General features: G+C 34.6%; 1 protein-coding gene across 6 annotated transcripts in view; it reads right to left on the reverse strand.

The window, feature by feature from the left end:
* LOC125857728 (polyadenylate-binding protein 1) overlaps positions 1–17070 on the reverse strand; it is a 41297-nt gene that overhangs the window by 6456 nt on the left and 17771 nt on the right. Inside the window, exons 1-3 of one of the 6 annotated variants that reach the window (XM_049537350.1) lie at positions 10002–10022; positions 8374–8437; positions 5510–5577 (exon numbers count right to left, since the gene is read on the reverse strand). The exons of 1 other annotated variant lie outside the window; for it this stretch is intronic. In XM_049537350.1, the coding sequence (XP_049393307.1) occupies positions 5510–5573 (64 nt within the window). In that variant the 5' untranslated portion in view covers positions 5574–5577; positions 8374–8437; positions 10002–10022. Of the gene's footprint in view, positions 1–5509; positions 5632–8373; positions 8441–8595; positions 8806–10001; positions 10023–15389; positions 15791–17070 lie in introns of those variants that run through there. 4 more of the 6 variants (XM_049537348.1, XM_049537347.1, XM_049537349.1 and 1 more) reach the window with 4 other exon arrangements.

Here is a 17070-nt window from a genome sequence, read left to right on the forward strand (position 1 = left end):
AGGCAACAGAATGGGTACAGAAAAATCTGTTGAGGCTAAGCAAAGAGTTTGGAGTAGCTTTCCAAGGGTGCATAGAGGAAGCTTTCAATTTACTTCTGAAAATTGACCAGAAGAGGCTCAAAGAGTTAACAAAAATAGACCAATCTCGGGGACATGTGAGAATCAGATGGTGCCCAAAGAAGTAAGGAATCTTATCTTTGATGTTAGTTACAAATATAAAGATTCCAGGAGTGCAACAAGGAGTAGAGGGAGAAATGCAACCTCACATTTATCATGAAGCTAAAAATATTTTCATGGAATGTGAGGGGGAACAACATGGATACCAAGAGGAATCTGGTAAGGAGTAGAATACAACAAGAAGTGGTGGACATAATAGTGTTGGTGGAGACGAAACTTAGAGGGGGAGGTAGGGGAGTATGTGCAACAGTTGTGGGGAAACAAATAGATGAGAGGAATGTGGATGGAATCTTTAGGTAGTAAGGGGGGTATCTTGATAATGTGGGACAAAAGGAATTGGAAAGGGGAACCAGTAGAAAAAGGAAACCAAAGCATTACCTGCAGTTTCAGTGGTTTAAATCAAGACCTCATCTGGTTCATCACTGCAGTATATGCACCATGCGATGGGAGGGAGAGAAAGGAATTGTGGGAGGAGTTGGGTGCAATGAGGAGCTTCTGTTAAGGGCCATAGGTGGTATGTGGGGATTTCAACACCATAAGGTTTCCATCTGAAAAGACCAATTGTAGCAGAATTTCCGAGGCTATGTCTGATTTCTCCAGTTGCATCAATGAATTGGAACTTGTGGATCCCCCTTTATTTGGGGGACCCTACACATGGAGAGGAGGGGCAAAACAGAAAAATGCTTCAAGAATCGACAGATACATGTACTCTTTTCCTTGGGATGAGATGTTCACCCAAATTAGACAAAGTATTTTACCTAGTTTGGGGTCTGATCATAATCCAATAGCACTGACCTGTGGGGATGAGGTTTTCAAAAAATCATATTTCAAGTTTGAGAAGTGGTGGCTAAATGTGGAGGGTTTTCGAGACAAAGTTAAGGAGTGGTAGGGTTCCTTTAATGTGACAGGCAGTCCTGACTTTATACTAGCCTCAAAATTGAGCTTTTTAAAAAAGAAGCTCAAAGAATGGAGCAAAGAAAATAGAGGCAACTGGAGGGTCAGAAAAGAACACCTACCGGAACAAATTGGCAGTTTGGAAGACATTCAAGTGCACAGAGCATTAACAGATGATGAGAAACTTTTGAAAGCTCATATAGCAATGGAGTATGAGGAAGTAGCTAGAAATGAGGAAATCCATTGGAGACAAAGATCCAGAATTCAGTGGATAAAGAATGGAGATAAGAACACCAAGTTCTTCCACAGAATGGCGACATCCCACAAAAGAAACAATACTATAGAATCCTTAGTGATTAATGGAGAAGAGTCTTCAGATCCTGTTGCAATCAGAAATGAAATTGTGGATTTTTATCAGATTTTGTACAAGGAGACAGAAAGTTGGAGACCATCTTTGAACATCTTGGATGTTCAAACAATCACAGAAGAAGAACAAATCTTGTTGTCTAGAGACTTTGAGGAGGAAGAAGTTTTGGAAGGAATAAAACAGTGTGTTGTTGATAAAGCACCTGGACTAGATGGCTATACAATGGCTTTCTTCAGTGTTTTTTGGGAAACTATCGAAGATGATGTGATGCAGACCTTCCACAAATTTCATGCTCATCAAAAGTTTGAAAAAAGTTTTAATGCCACATTTGTAGCTTTAATTCCAAAGAAGGTGGGGGCAAATAAGCTAAAGGATTTTAGACCTATCAGTTTGATCACAGGGGTATACAAGATCATAACTAGGGTGCTGGCAGAAAGGTTGAAAGAGGTGATCAGTAAGCTAATAAACAAGCACCAAATGACCTTTATCAAAGGAAGGCAAATCATAGATGCTGCACTTCTAGCTAGTGAGTGCATTGATTCTAGAATTAGAGGTGGAACCCCTGGACTGATGTGCAAGCTAGACATTGAGAAGGCATATGACCATTTGAACTGGGAGTTTTTAATCAATATCCTAAGGCAGATGGGGTTTGGGTGGAGATGGTTAAGATGGATAAATTTCTGCATTAAAACCACTCGGTTCTCCATACTTGTAAATAGAGAACTAGTTGGCTTTTTTCCAGCAGAAAGAGGCCTGAGACAAGGGGACCCACTATCCCCCTTTCTATTTATCTTAGCCATGGAAGGTTTGGATAGATTGATGAGAGTTGCTTCTCAGAATAACTGGATAAGGGGCTTTTCCATAAAGAACAGGGTAGATGATACAATTGAACTAACACATCTTTTGTATGCAGATGACACATTGGTATTATGTGAAGCTGAGCATGAACAAATTTGCTACTTAAGAGTGATCCTGGTGGTCTTTTGAGGCTTGCTCAGGATTAAAAGTAAACTGGAGAAAGAGTAGCATTTTTTCAATTAAGGAAGTGCAACAGATTGAGGATCTTGCAAGCATTTTGAAGTGCAATTTTGAAGTGCAAGATAGAGAAGCTCCCAACAATTTACCTTGGTATGCCTTTGGGCTCCGAGCACAAAGTAGAAAAAATTTGGGGTGGCATTATTGAGAAAACAGAGAAGAAATTGGCTATATGGAAATCTTAATACCTATCTCTGGGAGCTAGAGTTACACCAATTAACTCAGTTTTGGATTCTTTACCCACTTATGTGATGTCCCTCTTTCCTATTCCTAGTAGGATAGTGAAGGTTTTATATGCACTCAGAAGGAACTTCTTGTGGCAAGGGAACAAGATAGAAAAGGGATTCAACCTGGTGAAATGGTCTGTAGTACAACAAAGCAAGAAAAATGGGGGGCTGGGAGTGGGAAATTTAAAAGTTCATAACATGAGCCTCCTCTCAAAATGGTTGTGGAGATATAATCGGGAGGAGCAGACTCTATGGAAAGAGATAATAAACCACAAATATGGGCAAGAGGACTTCTGGTGCACTAGTGAAGTTAATGAAACTTATGGGGTTAGGGTGTGGAGGACCATCAGAAACCTTTAGGAGAGTCTAAAGAACAACTCAAAAATTGTGGTGGGCAAAGGAGACAAAACAAAGTTATGGCTAGATGATTGGCGTGGAAATGGGATTTTGAGGGACTTGTTCCTTATTCTTTTCTTAATATGCACAAATACCAACAGCAAGATAGAGGAGATGTGGTCACCACAAGGTTGGAATATAATATTTAGAAGACTGCTAAATGACTGGGAGATTGATGGAATGGTGGAGTGTTTGGGCTTGATTGGTGGATTCCCAGGTACTACTCTAGAGCCAGACAGATTAGCATGGGGACATCACAAAGATGGGGTATTTTCAGTGAATAAATTATACAACTGGGGACTTAAAAGATGTGCAGGAAGATCCATTGGACCTTGGAACACCATATGGAAAAGTGTGGCTCCTGCCAAGGTGAAGTGCTTCACTTGTTGATTGCTAGGAAAAAATGTTTGACTCATGAGGCAATGCAGAAGAGGCGCATCAACATAGTATCCAGATGTCTCCTTTGTAAAGTGTTTGTAAAGAAGCTCTGGAGACTAACAAACACTTATTCATGCACTGTAAGGTAACTGCTCAGGTGTGGGCTCTGTTTACAAGCATAGCCAATGAATATTGGACTATGCCTGAACACACCTCTGACCTTCTTAGTTGCTGGATGAAAAGAGGAGGCAGCAAAAGTCAGAAAAGATGGTGGAGAACAATTCCAGCATGTATCTGGTGGATTATATGGAAAGAAAGGAATCAGAGAATTTTTTTAAGGAAAGGAGTGTACAATATAGAAGATCAAATGGAAAATAATTACTACTTTAGGTTTTTGGTGTAAAGAACAGGATATAGAAGAGGAGTTCCAATTAGTGGACTTCATAGGTTCTCTGTAAGTATTTCTTTTTAGTCTTTTCCCTTTCTTGTAACCGTTTTTTGGAGGTGGCCAGCATAACCCTTAATGCTGAGGAATACAAAAAGTTACCAGTTTAAAAAAATATATATATATATACACAAACATAAATAGAAGTCCTATGGGACTTTAAGCGAATGGCAAGAAGCAACACTCACACCTTTTGAAGGAAGCCCCCAAATATTGGAAACAGAAAAATCACGTAACATATATGAATTTGAAAAAAAGATCATCTAACATGTATGAATTAAGTAATTATAATATATAATCACAATTACTACCACCCGATGTACAATAATGGCAATATTAATACAACCATTCAAATTAAACATAATTCACATGTAATTTCAACAAGGCCCATATACAAAAACTTCAATCACATTGATTTTCAATTTGCAAATGATCAACGATAAGAAAAGAATTAATTTGCAACATACTCATATTAACTACTCAAATAAATGTACTAAGAGAATAAAAGATGAGGAAACAAGAAGTTCAAATGAAAAAGACTTGCACACTAAGATAAGAAGAAAGATTCATTGTTTGAAGAGGAAAAAGAGAAAGATGTAAATCAAAATAAGTTGAGAAACAGAAAGAGTATATGTTATTATTGAATCCATCACAACAGTAGAGCAGGTGTTAAACCTCAAGAAGAAGAAAACAATGAAAAATCTTAAGAGCGTAGCAGCATACTAGTTTCCTTATCTTTGTCTATTCTTTTCTTTCTATAGTCAGATTCAAAGACTCAACTGCTTCTAGCTGCGATCACTCTGTGTTTCTATATGTTTCACCCATGAGGGGATAACCCATTGCCTACCTGTACTCATCACATAAAGCAACAAAACATTGACTTCCAATAATATTGAATTTCTCACATAATCATATCATGAAACGAGCTACAAATTAATAACATTAATTATAATAAAAGGGTCCTCATTTTCCCCATTTTCCTAATTTTAATGGATAGCTAATGCAAGCCAAATGTGTCACTTATTGTCGACCACAGTTTGGTCTACTTCAGTTTTTTCGAGAACCCAATCGGTGTAGCCCAATTTCACATTTATACTCGACCAGAATCACATTTTATCTACAAGAAACAGATGAGTAATCAACTATAACCAAATTCATGGGCCAAATAATAGCTTTTTTTCCTTTGACAAGTCAAAGGACAAGCTAGTCTGTCCAACAAGAAATTAGCACCTTAAAGTATTTTCATACAAGGATGTTCTAAATCTACAAAATCATTTTGATTACAGAAAGGATATAGCAAACACAAAAAAGCAGAAAGGCAAAAAGAAACCGGAGAAAATGACAAGCTACTGTGTGTCCAAGAAGAAATTAGTACCTAAAGGAATTTCTATAAGTGGATGGGATCTAGACAATCATCCCGATTACAGGATGGATATAGCTAGCGGACACAAAAAAAGGAGGAAGAGAAACCAATAACCAAAGAAAGAGGAACAAACAAACAATCACTTTCACCTAGAAATAGATTTCTTTTTCTAGATACATCTGAGATTAAAAGAACATAGTGCAAAAAGGGAAAGAAAAAAATCCCACTCTTAGGTTCTGGAATCGGCCACAAAGATCGCCTAGGTTCAAAGCAGCGAACTTCTCCAGTCATCTTCCTGCAAGATATCTTGTCTTAATGGTGATTGGAAGAACAGATGAAGAAAGCCAACCTATAGAAGAAGATTTAGCTTAACCAAGAGAAAATCTAATTTAAATAGGGGACAAAAATGAAGTTGTAACGGAGGAATCTTTTAGAAAAATCAAACTTCTCCGAGGAAGACAAGTGGTCAAATCCATTTACCAATAGAAAGGAGACAAATCAAAATTAATTTGGCACGAAAGCAGTTCAAAGTATATTAAGGACACACAAGAAATTTGCAATAAATACTTATTTATTCAGGTAGATAACTTTGTCATCAAACTAACAATGTATCGGAAGATAAACTAGGGATTTATGTAAAAAGATTTACACTAATGTATTACACATTAGCCAAGCTTCTCATAACATAAACAATACCGGAGAAATGGAATCCCTATCCACAAATGACAATTTTTCAACAAATGCAAGAATAAGTAGTCCCTCCATTGAAATACAGGAGAAAATTTGAAACTAGTTATTGTAAAAATTCCATAGCTATGACGGTGCTAACTAGATCTACCTGGTCAGGAATCATGCGTCCTAAACAACAAATATTACAGTTTTGGCATTCATCTAATGGTATGTTATTTAGATAATCCCAAGTTTGAGAAGAAAAGAACTCTGAGTTTCGCAGTAAGAAGCAACTAAAACAAACTTCGTGACAAGAAAGATTTGAAAACTCAATCATAGATACAACCCCTCACTCCTGGAAATCGTGTAGAAGAATGTCTAGAAACACTCTAAACTTGCAACAGAAAGAGAGTCTAATTTGAAGCTACATGGAATTTATTCTCAATTAGGAAAGAAGATCAAGCATTTATGAGGAAAGCCAACCTTTTCATTTGTTTCCTTAAGAAATTCTAGAGATCTAAAATGATGGAACCAAAGAAAATAATCTTAGTACATCTTATACATTGATTAGGAAAATACTTATTATAGTAGCATTAGAAAGTAGAAATACGCTTCTCCAACCATGTAGCTCTTTTTGGTGAAGATCGAAACACATATATTACTTGACTAATGAAAAGACCAAGAAAAGGTAACCCAAAATGATCCTTCCGGCAACATTTAGCCAGTTGTTAAGGTTGAAAAGACTTTTGAAGGTGAAACAGATGCATGCCATTTGGGGTAAGAGAAAGACATTGTTGTACATTGTCCTTTGTTTGCTATTTTCATGTTTCAAGCAATAATTTTATTTTTTTGTACTAGACATATCTTTGCAACTACAGAGCTTTCTCCTAATGGAGTCATTGATATGCCTCTCTTTAATAGCTAATCAAAAGCTGGTTAACACCTTGAGATTTGAGAATAAAAATTAATCCACACCCATATTGAGCTTCTAAATTGTGGTGACCACATTATCAGAACCAAAAAAGTTTCTGTACATAATTGATTCTCTCGTATGTGCCTAAGGAGAATTCCAGGATAACATGCATAATCAAATCGGTTTTTCTGTTGCATTCAACAAATCCAACTAAAAGAAAAATAAATCCAACAAAAAATTTAACTGCAAAATTCGCATTTGACAGAACTCTTGTCATAAGCAAAGATGTCAATGATGACGTATTACTGACATCTGACGTGGACTCTTCATTATCTTGTCTTCCATTACAAATACTATTTATTAGCTAACAATTGGTATCAGAGCTCTATCTGTGTATGCTATGTGGTTGCTCTGAAACAAATTTGTTAAATTTGACAAGATTTTATATGAACTAGTGTGAATATTTGGAAGGAAGATAATTTTTCATTGGAACAAAATGTCAAGGTATTGAATTTGTAGTAGAAATTTTGGCAAATTATTAAATAGTTTCACAAGTTGAATCTTGACATTTGCATACTAGTGATGTCATTAATGACATTAAGAGGAAGAATTCATTTCCTATAAATATGTAGTCAGTTGTTCATTTGTGACACACTTCTCACTTGCCTTCTCATCTTCCAAGGCATTTGAGTCTTCTTTCTCTCATATGGTATTTCACTTGTATTCTTATGGATTGAAATAAATTTTGGTTGGTTGTGGTGTTTGAGGACTAGGCAAAAAACAAAATTTTACCGAACTTCGTAAATTTTTGTTCATTTTTATTATGGTCTCATTAACTATTTATTAGTTGCCTTTCAATATAGCAGTTGTGATTTCATCACACTCTAAAGATTCGGCTTTCGCAACAAGAATGACAATACATGTAGGATAAAAACAACTAGGTTCCAACTTAGGTCATTACCATTGATAGAGTCAAAAAATGATACGTAAGATTTGAGCAACATCATGACACTAAATGTTTGGTCATGGTGGAAAATACTCCTCCCATTTACCATAGATGATAGGCAAAGGTTCCTAAACTTGGACCCACATTGGAGAAGCTAATCCTTCATTTATCATCAAAACTTAAAGTTCACAAGTAAATATGGTGATTGGAATAACTTCTTCACTCCATTAATAACCCTAGAAGAGGTGAAAAGTAAGCTGCTTCCTTTATGTTTTGGTTACTTGGTTTCAGGAAAATAAAATTATTTTTATTTTTTACTATAAATTTGATCCCAGAGAACCCAACAAAAATGTGTGGTTGAACTCTTACAATACTTTAGCACTATGTTTTCTGACAAGAAAAGGAAATTACAGGTCATTGATCGTGCTTGAGACTTGGTCAGGACTCTAAAATTGGATATAAAAAAAATCACACTCTTAATATGATTTCATAAATGCATTTGGCAACGAGGGAACTACAACACTAATTCTGAAAATGAAATCATGGGGTGCAGAATGTATTACCTTAATTCATGAATTAATTCATTGGATGTCTGTGTTATGAGTAAAAGAAAATCATCCGTCTTTCCTGCTAAAACCAAATTAACCAAGTCATGAACTATGTTAGAAAGATCAAGTAAATATATCTAACCCTGAAATATGAAAACATAACAAGAGGGAGCATGCAGCAACAAGCTTTGACAATGTTTTCACAGTAAGAGAAAAGTAAAAGACGAGAGGAAATACTTTCTCTTTCTTCGATCAACAGAGACATTCCTTAGGTCAGTTTTAGCAAGACCAGATCCAGGAGGGATGTCATACTGCATCGGGGAAAGAGCTGCAGCTGTAACAGGTGTAGGAGAAGGAAGTGGAGAGGCTGCAGGGACTGCACTTGATGGTAGTGATGCAGGTGGAGCAGAACTTGGTGGTGCAATTGCAGCCTCAGAAAGCGACCGTGGAAAAATATGCTTCAACTAGGGGTGGGCATAAATACCGAAAAACCGAAAAACCGAACTGAACCGAAAAAATTCGGTTCTTCGGTGTCGGTTCTTCGGTGTTTCGGTTCGGTGTCGGTTTTTTTTTTTCGGAACTTCGGTTCTTCGGTTCGGAGTTCGGTGTAAGGGTTCCGAAACTACGGTGCACCGAAGAACCGAAGTTTTATTAAATAAATTTAAAAGTATTTATTATATTACCTAATTTTTAACTTTACTTGGCCCATTTCAATTTTTATATTTAGATCCTAAACTTAAATAGCAAAAATCTTAACAACAAAATAGTAAACCATAAAGACCTAAAGTCTAAACTAAACAAAACTCAATTTAATTCAAGTTTGAGCGGCAACTTGGTGTTTCTACTTTCTACTTTATGATTTTATCATTTTATGTTGTTACTTTGAAGTGAGAACAACAAATTGATGTTCTTACCTTTTATTGTTAGACGGTTAGTTGTTACTTTGAAGTTTGAAGTGAATAACAATTGTTACTTTATCATATTCTCTCTTTATTTTTGTTGACACCGAAAAACCGATTTAAAAACACCGAACTAAACCGAACCGAAGTAGAAAAAACCGAACCGAACCGATCTAGTTTGGTTTAAAATATGGTGCACACTTTTCTAAAACCGAATACCGAAGAACCGAACCGAAATTTGATTAAACCGAACCGAAGAACCGAACGCCCACCCCTAGCTTCAACCAGTTATTTCTGTAGTTCTTCCAGAAGTAAAATTACTGCCTATGTGCTACTTCCTACTAATTGTTACAAACATGTAAATCAGATCTTATCACAGATTTATGTGCCAGAACTTTAGGTTGGCAAATATAGTGCAATAGACGATAAAAAGTGAAATGAGATGAGAAGTCTGGGCAAGGATTAACCTGGACAACACGATTAAATAATTATAAGTTTTATATCTAGAAACTATGAGAAAGTTAAGAAAGTGAAATAAGGCTAATGGCTAAGAGCCTAAGACAATGAAGTAACATGTATTATAAAGTGCTTTGGCTGCATTTTTTGTCCACAAAAACTGTGTTTATACAAAGGGAGATAAACTTTCTTTATAGTGGCTGACAATCTTAATTCTTAACTAACTAACCAAAGGGAATGTCAAAATTCGAGAAGGAAACCAAGACAACACATGATATAACTTTTTACCTTGTTGGCGGGATGCACCACTGCATTACGAAATGTTTGATTTTGGAGAAGCTCAAGAAAGAATAGGCAGTGTGGATACCTGCATTGACATAAAGAACGGGAAGACCAATACAGTTAGTTAATGATACCCATAGTCCACAGCAAACATAAAAGGAACAAGGACCATCAACCAATTAAAGCATGGAATTGAACTGCATCAAAAAAGTTACATAATAAACTTAATGTACTCATCTCGTTGCCAGTATTGAAGGTATTTCAAGTACCCAATAAAAGCTTAATCTTCAAAATATCTATTCTGTGCCAAATCAGCATCAGAATCAATACAAAGTCAAGCACAAAAAGTATATAAAAAAGGGATAGAAAAATTGAAGCTTTTGCACCCAAATTTGACTTGTGTCCTATTGAAACACATTGCATTTCACGCACTTAAAACATAATGAAGAAGAATGAACCATCCAACAACATATATAACATAAAACTAACAATAATCGGTCATTTTGAGAAATACCCAGAAATTATCATGTTTAAATAGCAGAAGGGAATAGATAGATACAATGAATATAAGTTGGGTTAGCGAGGCATTGAATGAATTTCGAGTTCCAGTAAAAAACGCTGGCGCCCATCATCCAGATCTTTATAGATGCTTTTCTGCCTGCAAATTGAAACAAAGAAAACAATTTATTATTCTTGGATTGGGAAGATGCAAATTCATTTGAGGAAAGGCGAGATATTGCATACATGATTCATGGGTGTCTGGATTTGATGTAGAAGCCATTCGCTAAACCCTAACTGAATCTCCTTGTTCTCAACTCTGTTTTGCAGTTCCCATACAGGGAATAGAGCAAAACTACTAGCCTATCTGAAATTTCTAATGCATATGCCAAAGGAAAATACTTACCAAATATTTTTGGGTGTTTGACTATAATTTTTTTAAAAGATATTTGACTTTAAAAAAATAAATATAATTCATATTGATAAGTTTTAAAATTTATAAAAATATTCGTAAATTTATATTATCATTTTATAATATTAATAAATATGTTCCATAGTAAAATTAAATTCAAATATTATAACCTTTAAGCGAACATTTAATTTTTATATTTACATTATTTTTAATAAATTATATGGAACAATATCACTGTATATTTACAGATTAAATAATGATAAAAACATCATAAATAGAAATATGTTATGAAGAGAACTATGTTTTAACTGATAGGATTTGGGTACCATGGATTCTTAGTATGTATAGTGTGTTGTGGAAAATAAGTTTGATCAATAATGCGTTGGAGTTAATGTTTGAGTGCAATGTTGGATTACATACAGTTCATGATAGATTGAAACTGTGAGAGGACCTAAGGGATTTGATTGTTAATACTCAGAGGCCAATAATATGTTATATGTATGTAGGATTATAATGAAACACTAAAGATAGAGGATACACCTCAAGGCAGTCCAGTGCAAGATGTATAAGTCAAGAATTTTAATAAATTTCTGTTAGATGTTGGGATGAATGATTTGTAAACAGTCGGGGGTTCATACACTTGGACTTCTGAACACATTTGTATTAAGATTGACGGGGTATAGTAAATGTTGAATGAATGATTCATATACTAACTATGGAGGTAAAGATCTTAAGGCAGGAATGTCTGATCATGCTCCTTTGAGTCTGACACTGAATACATATTGCAAAATCCTTATAAAAAATTTTTGATTCTTTAATTGCATTACAGACTATCCTAAATTTCTTCAATTATTTAATCAAGCTTGACAATGACATAAAAAGGAGACATGAAGACAGTTGTGGAAACTTAAAAAGATGAAAATTGCACTTAAAAATTTGAATAATACTGAATTTAGAGAGATGAAGAACAAAATTCAACACATCAAAAAAAAACTTTACCAAATACAAGCTGATATGATAGACCATAATATGGTGCATGATAATAGGGAGGAAAAAAAATTGACACAACAATTGGAGAAATGAAGTTTGATTGAGTAAAGTGCTATGAGGTAAATGTCCATGAAACAATGGTTGAAACTAGGTGATGTTAATATAAGATACTTCTTTGGTCGTATGAAAAATAGAGTGGCCCAGAATGCTGTAACTACTTGCACTACTGTTGCAGGTATGATTGTGCGCTCTCAGAAAGATATTTAAGAGGAGGCATTAAATTTCTATCACGAATTGTTTGGGCATGCAGTTACTTTCTTACTAAATGTGAATAAAAAAAAATTAATATAATAAAAGAGGGCAGCAATTCTAAATAGAGCTCAACAACTTCAACTAGCAGCCCCAATAACAGAGATGGAAGTGAAAACAACTCGTTAGTAATCTAAAAGCTCCAAAAAAAGATGGATTAAATGTTGTGTTTTTTTAAAAAAACATGCAATAGTAAGGGAGGAGATCACATAAACAGTTCTAAATTTCTTTAACACTAGTGAGATGTACCAACCTATCAATTGTACTGATATAACACTCAAACCTAAGGTGAAAAAGTCAACTAAAATAAGTAGGTACTGACAATTTCATGTTGCTCAACAATATACAATGTTATATCTAAAGTGATCACTTCTAGATTGTAACCGATCATAGAGAATCTAGTGAATCCTAACCAATTAACATTTGTACTAGGAAAAGCTTTGAATGACAATGTGATATTGAGTCATGAAATTGTGAAAAGATATAAAAGACAGAAAATTTCTAAAAGATGTACGATGAAAATTGACAAAAAAATCATATAATTCTCTAGAATGAACATTTTGGAGCAGAGACCGATAGAACTCAAAATGTCAACTTAGAGTCATAACTAAATAATATAATTGCAATAGTCATATATTCCATTCAGATCAATGGACATAGTACAACATTATCTAAATCAAGGAGAGGGGTAAGACAAGATGATTCAATGTCCCCCTTATCTATTTGTGTTAGCAATGGATTATTTGACAAGAATTCTGAAGAGTTTGCATACAAATCCTAACTTTCATTCATTATCATCTTAGATGCAAAAATTAGAGGATAATGTAATTGAGCTTTGCTGATGATTTATCAATATTCAGCAGAGGAGATATAAAATTAGTAAAGTGTTTATATCAGTGTTCTATAGAGTTTTCTAAAGCTTTAGGTCTGATTGTAAATATAAATAAGAGCGGTGTCTATTTTGGTGAAGTTAAGCAACAATTACAAGTGGAAATATTGAAATAATTTCAATTTGTCAAAGAAATATTTCCTTTCAAATAACTTGGTACCTTGAGTATTAAAAAAATATCCATAGTCCAATGCGAATCATTACTGGAGAAGATGCTATGTAAGATTACAAGCAGGATCACTAAATTTTTAGCATGTGCTGATAAAGCTCAGCTCATCAAAAGTGTACTGTATGCTATTCAAATGTTTTGGTCCCAAATATTTGTGCTTTCTAAGAAGATTATTCAAACAATGGAGGCTTCGTGTAAAAGATTTTATAGATCGACAATATTGAAATTTCAAGATAGACTTTGATTACATGAGACAAGCTGTGTTTCCCTAAAGGAAATGGAGAACTACATTTTCTTGACATATATACATGGAACAAGACTGCAATTGAAAAGTTGTTGTGAAATCTGTACTAGAAAAAAGACAAGTTATGGTTGCTTGGATACATAACTATTATGGATAGAATAATGTGTAGACAATACAAGCAAAACAAGCTCCTTTGATGGTTCAAAGAATTCTAAAAGATACTCCACATTTATAAGAGGTTGGCTATGCTAAGGCATGGAAAAGTATTTCATTGACAAAATATATATGCAGATGAAGGGTACAATGAAAAAGGTAAAGTGGAGATAACTAGATTGGATAAATATGAGAACTCCTAAATGAATGTTCATTTTGTACCTAGTAGTAAATAGAAAGCTTGTGATTAAAAATAGATTGGCTAAATAGAATGTGATACAAACATACAATCCCTTATATGCCCTTTATATCAACAGATGAATGAGGATCTCAACTACCTAGTTTTCAATATTCGTATACTGCAAAAATGGAGTAAAATATTAACTTGGCAAAGAATAAGCAGAGGCACAATGAACTGGACTTTGGACAATCAAATATATGAAGGTTAAAGATAGCACAATACTCGTATATAAATTGTCAATGGCTAGTTCACTATATTACCAAAGGTTAGAGCATAACAACAGAGTATTCACACAAAAGAAGCAACTATCAAGTTCAATCATTAGGCATATCATTCAAGATATGCATGGAAGAAGCAATACATATCCTAGATTAGAGGTGTAAAAAATGAGTTCAATTATAGATAACCCGCCTAGCTACTAGATTTTATGATTTGAATATGTATTTGTAAAAAGCTAGCTAATTAGATATGAATATTAAGCTAAAGCAAGGATGAAACTTATGTCCATACCTACAATTTTTTCTTGATTTGTAACGTTCACTTGTAAATAAAATTTCAATTACCAAAAAAAAATCATTCGTAGTTATAAATGTGGAAAATTGTGATTCTAGTCCTATAGGTAAAAAGCACTCCATCTATCCCATATTAAGTGAATTTATGAAGTAGTGTACACCTATTATGAAAAATATTTATGAACATAATTTATACCATATTTTTCATTTTATCCTTTTGTAAAATCATAAATATAACTTTTTAAGTAGTGTAATTTATCTTCTAGAAAATGTAAAACTTCATTAAAGGAAAGGAGAAACATAGAAAAAAATTCAAATATTTATCTTGAACTTTGAATAATTCAATCATTTTGAACAATAAAAAAAACATCAATAATTCACATAATACGAAATAAAGGGAGTAGAAATTTTTGGGAGATTTTGGAGGCAACCTTCATGATTTTGGTTCAAGGTAAATTCTTACATCGCTATTTCTTCATTTAATTCCTATCTCAAATTTAGGTTAATTCTATTTCGATTCTTTCTCAAAGAGGTGCTTCAATTGTATCTCCGAGGCACAACTGGACATAGATATCATGAACATGAAGTGCAGGATATCATGCTGAAAAAGAGCATGTAAATCGAGGATTTCGATCCCAAACTTATGACATCATATATTTGATGATTTGAAGGTCGATTCAATTCAACTCTACTTTCGACGAAATTTTGGATTTTCCCTCTGTGCAATTACCAACTTGGGATACTTCAATTGTTATGTTCGTGCGTTTTCTATTCACGAGACACTTTACCACACTACAAAATCTTCATCTACGTCTGTACCAAAACATTCTGTATCCACCCTGACATGTAATAAATAGTCCTATTGGAAAACTAAACACCATTGGTCTCATTGCATGTAGCCACTAGGATTTGAAGTTGGGGACAAGGAGGTTTAGGAGAGAGTAGCTTAAGAGTGACCAAACCACATTATACACCCATCAAACTAAAAACACACCTTTTCTTTCCCCAGTAAAATCAGAGGACATAATTCAAAGAGAATATAACCATCTACACCAAATATCTATTTTGTTTGTCTTTTCCTTTTGCTGCCCAAAATGCAAGCACCTGAGCAAGCCAGCAACAGAAAAAACTTCTCTATCCCCACAGACCTAAAATATCATTCACAGAGCTGAAATTTATGTCAGCTCATGACTTAAATGGTACAAGAAATTTGAATTATAACATCCTTTGCCCTCCCAAAGGAAACCAAAGAGAGTAAAACAAGGAGATGCCTCTTTCACAAAGCGAGCCCATGCTTCTCTCAGGAAGGCCAGCAATCCAGCTTAAAATCCACTAGTATGGTCTGTAGCGGATGGGGCGTCTGAACCTTGGAACCCTTCTGCAAATAAGATGACAACAGGACAATTGTTAACTAAAGTTTGATGTAATCATCAAGCAGGCATCAGTTGAAACTTGATAAGACAAAACATCAGAATGATAGTGAACATAAAACAAACGAGTAAAAATTACATAACTGTTATATTATAGCTTATAAAAATGAAGAGTCAAGGAGGACATATTGAGAGCATGCTAATTAGGAACACTGTAATCCAGATAAACAAATATCTGAAAATTTACGGAAGTTCAGCCCTCTGTTCTGAAGGGCATAAAGCATTCAAACCAATTTCAGTTCTCTTTGATATTAAAAAGATTAGTACCAGCCTATCAGGAATACTTACAGGATAATAGGAAATAAATTCGACTGAACAAATCTTATAAACTTATATTGGACCAATATAAGTTGACATGTGTTACTGCAACAAGATACCCTACAAGTAAGTTCTATATTATTCTCATTTAACAGTTGAGTGATGCAACACCTATTTTTTCAGTTCTGAAGGATAACTTGTATTTTGCTTAACTGGTAGTAGTACAGGGAGCATTGTTGCTTACATTTGCATTAGAATTACAAAAACGAAACAGCTGATTTTGATACGTACTGCCAGTACAAAAAGGGGCCGCAGAATGCGTTGCAGGTGTTGTGATGCAATGTCTTAAAAAAACAGTCAAGTGATGCATTTTAGATAGGTATATTTAACTATGATTGTGTAACATAGATTAGACATAGGAGTCATCCAGATTATTTCAGTGAACTGCTGACTTGACCCTTCCATCAATAAGAGCACACTGATAAACTTGAAAATAGACAAGTTCGAGTAGCTGAGATGCTAATCCAGAAGTATAGGACTTTAGGTCATATTTAGTCAAAATACCAACACAAAGAATTAACCCCTTGGAAAGAACATTAAAATCAAAAGTTACCATTTCAGATCAACACAATCTCCATGCCACATGCTCTGGCTTTACAAGAAATCCAACATCCTACTTCATTTAAAGGCAGTAATCCTAAAAACTAAGCCAACCAAAGACAACACAAGAATCCATTTTATTTGGGAGGCAGGGAGCTCTGGACAACTGCTCATGTAGGCAGGGGCAACAGTGTAGTTCAAACAAATGGGTGTTCAAGTAGATTATGTAGCAAGTGCAGACCCCATAAGGCATTCAGAATAGGTGGAATCCAAATTGAGGGACCACTTACTATTCAACTTGACTTCCATCAGAAATTGAGTGATAAATAAATGACATATGAAGTTGCAACTGACAGGATACTGGAACTTA

Source organism: Solanum stenotomum, chromosome 3 (assembly GCF_019186545.1).
Source record: "Solanum stenotomum isolate F172 chromosome 3, ASM1918654v1, whole genome shotgun sequence".
NCBI classification, from domain to species: Eukaryota; Viridiplantae; Streptophyta; class Magnoliopsida; order Solanales; family Solanaceae; genus Solanum; species Solanum stenotomum.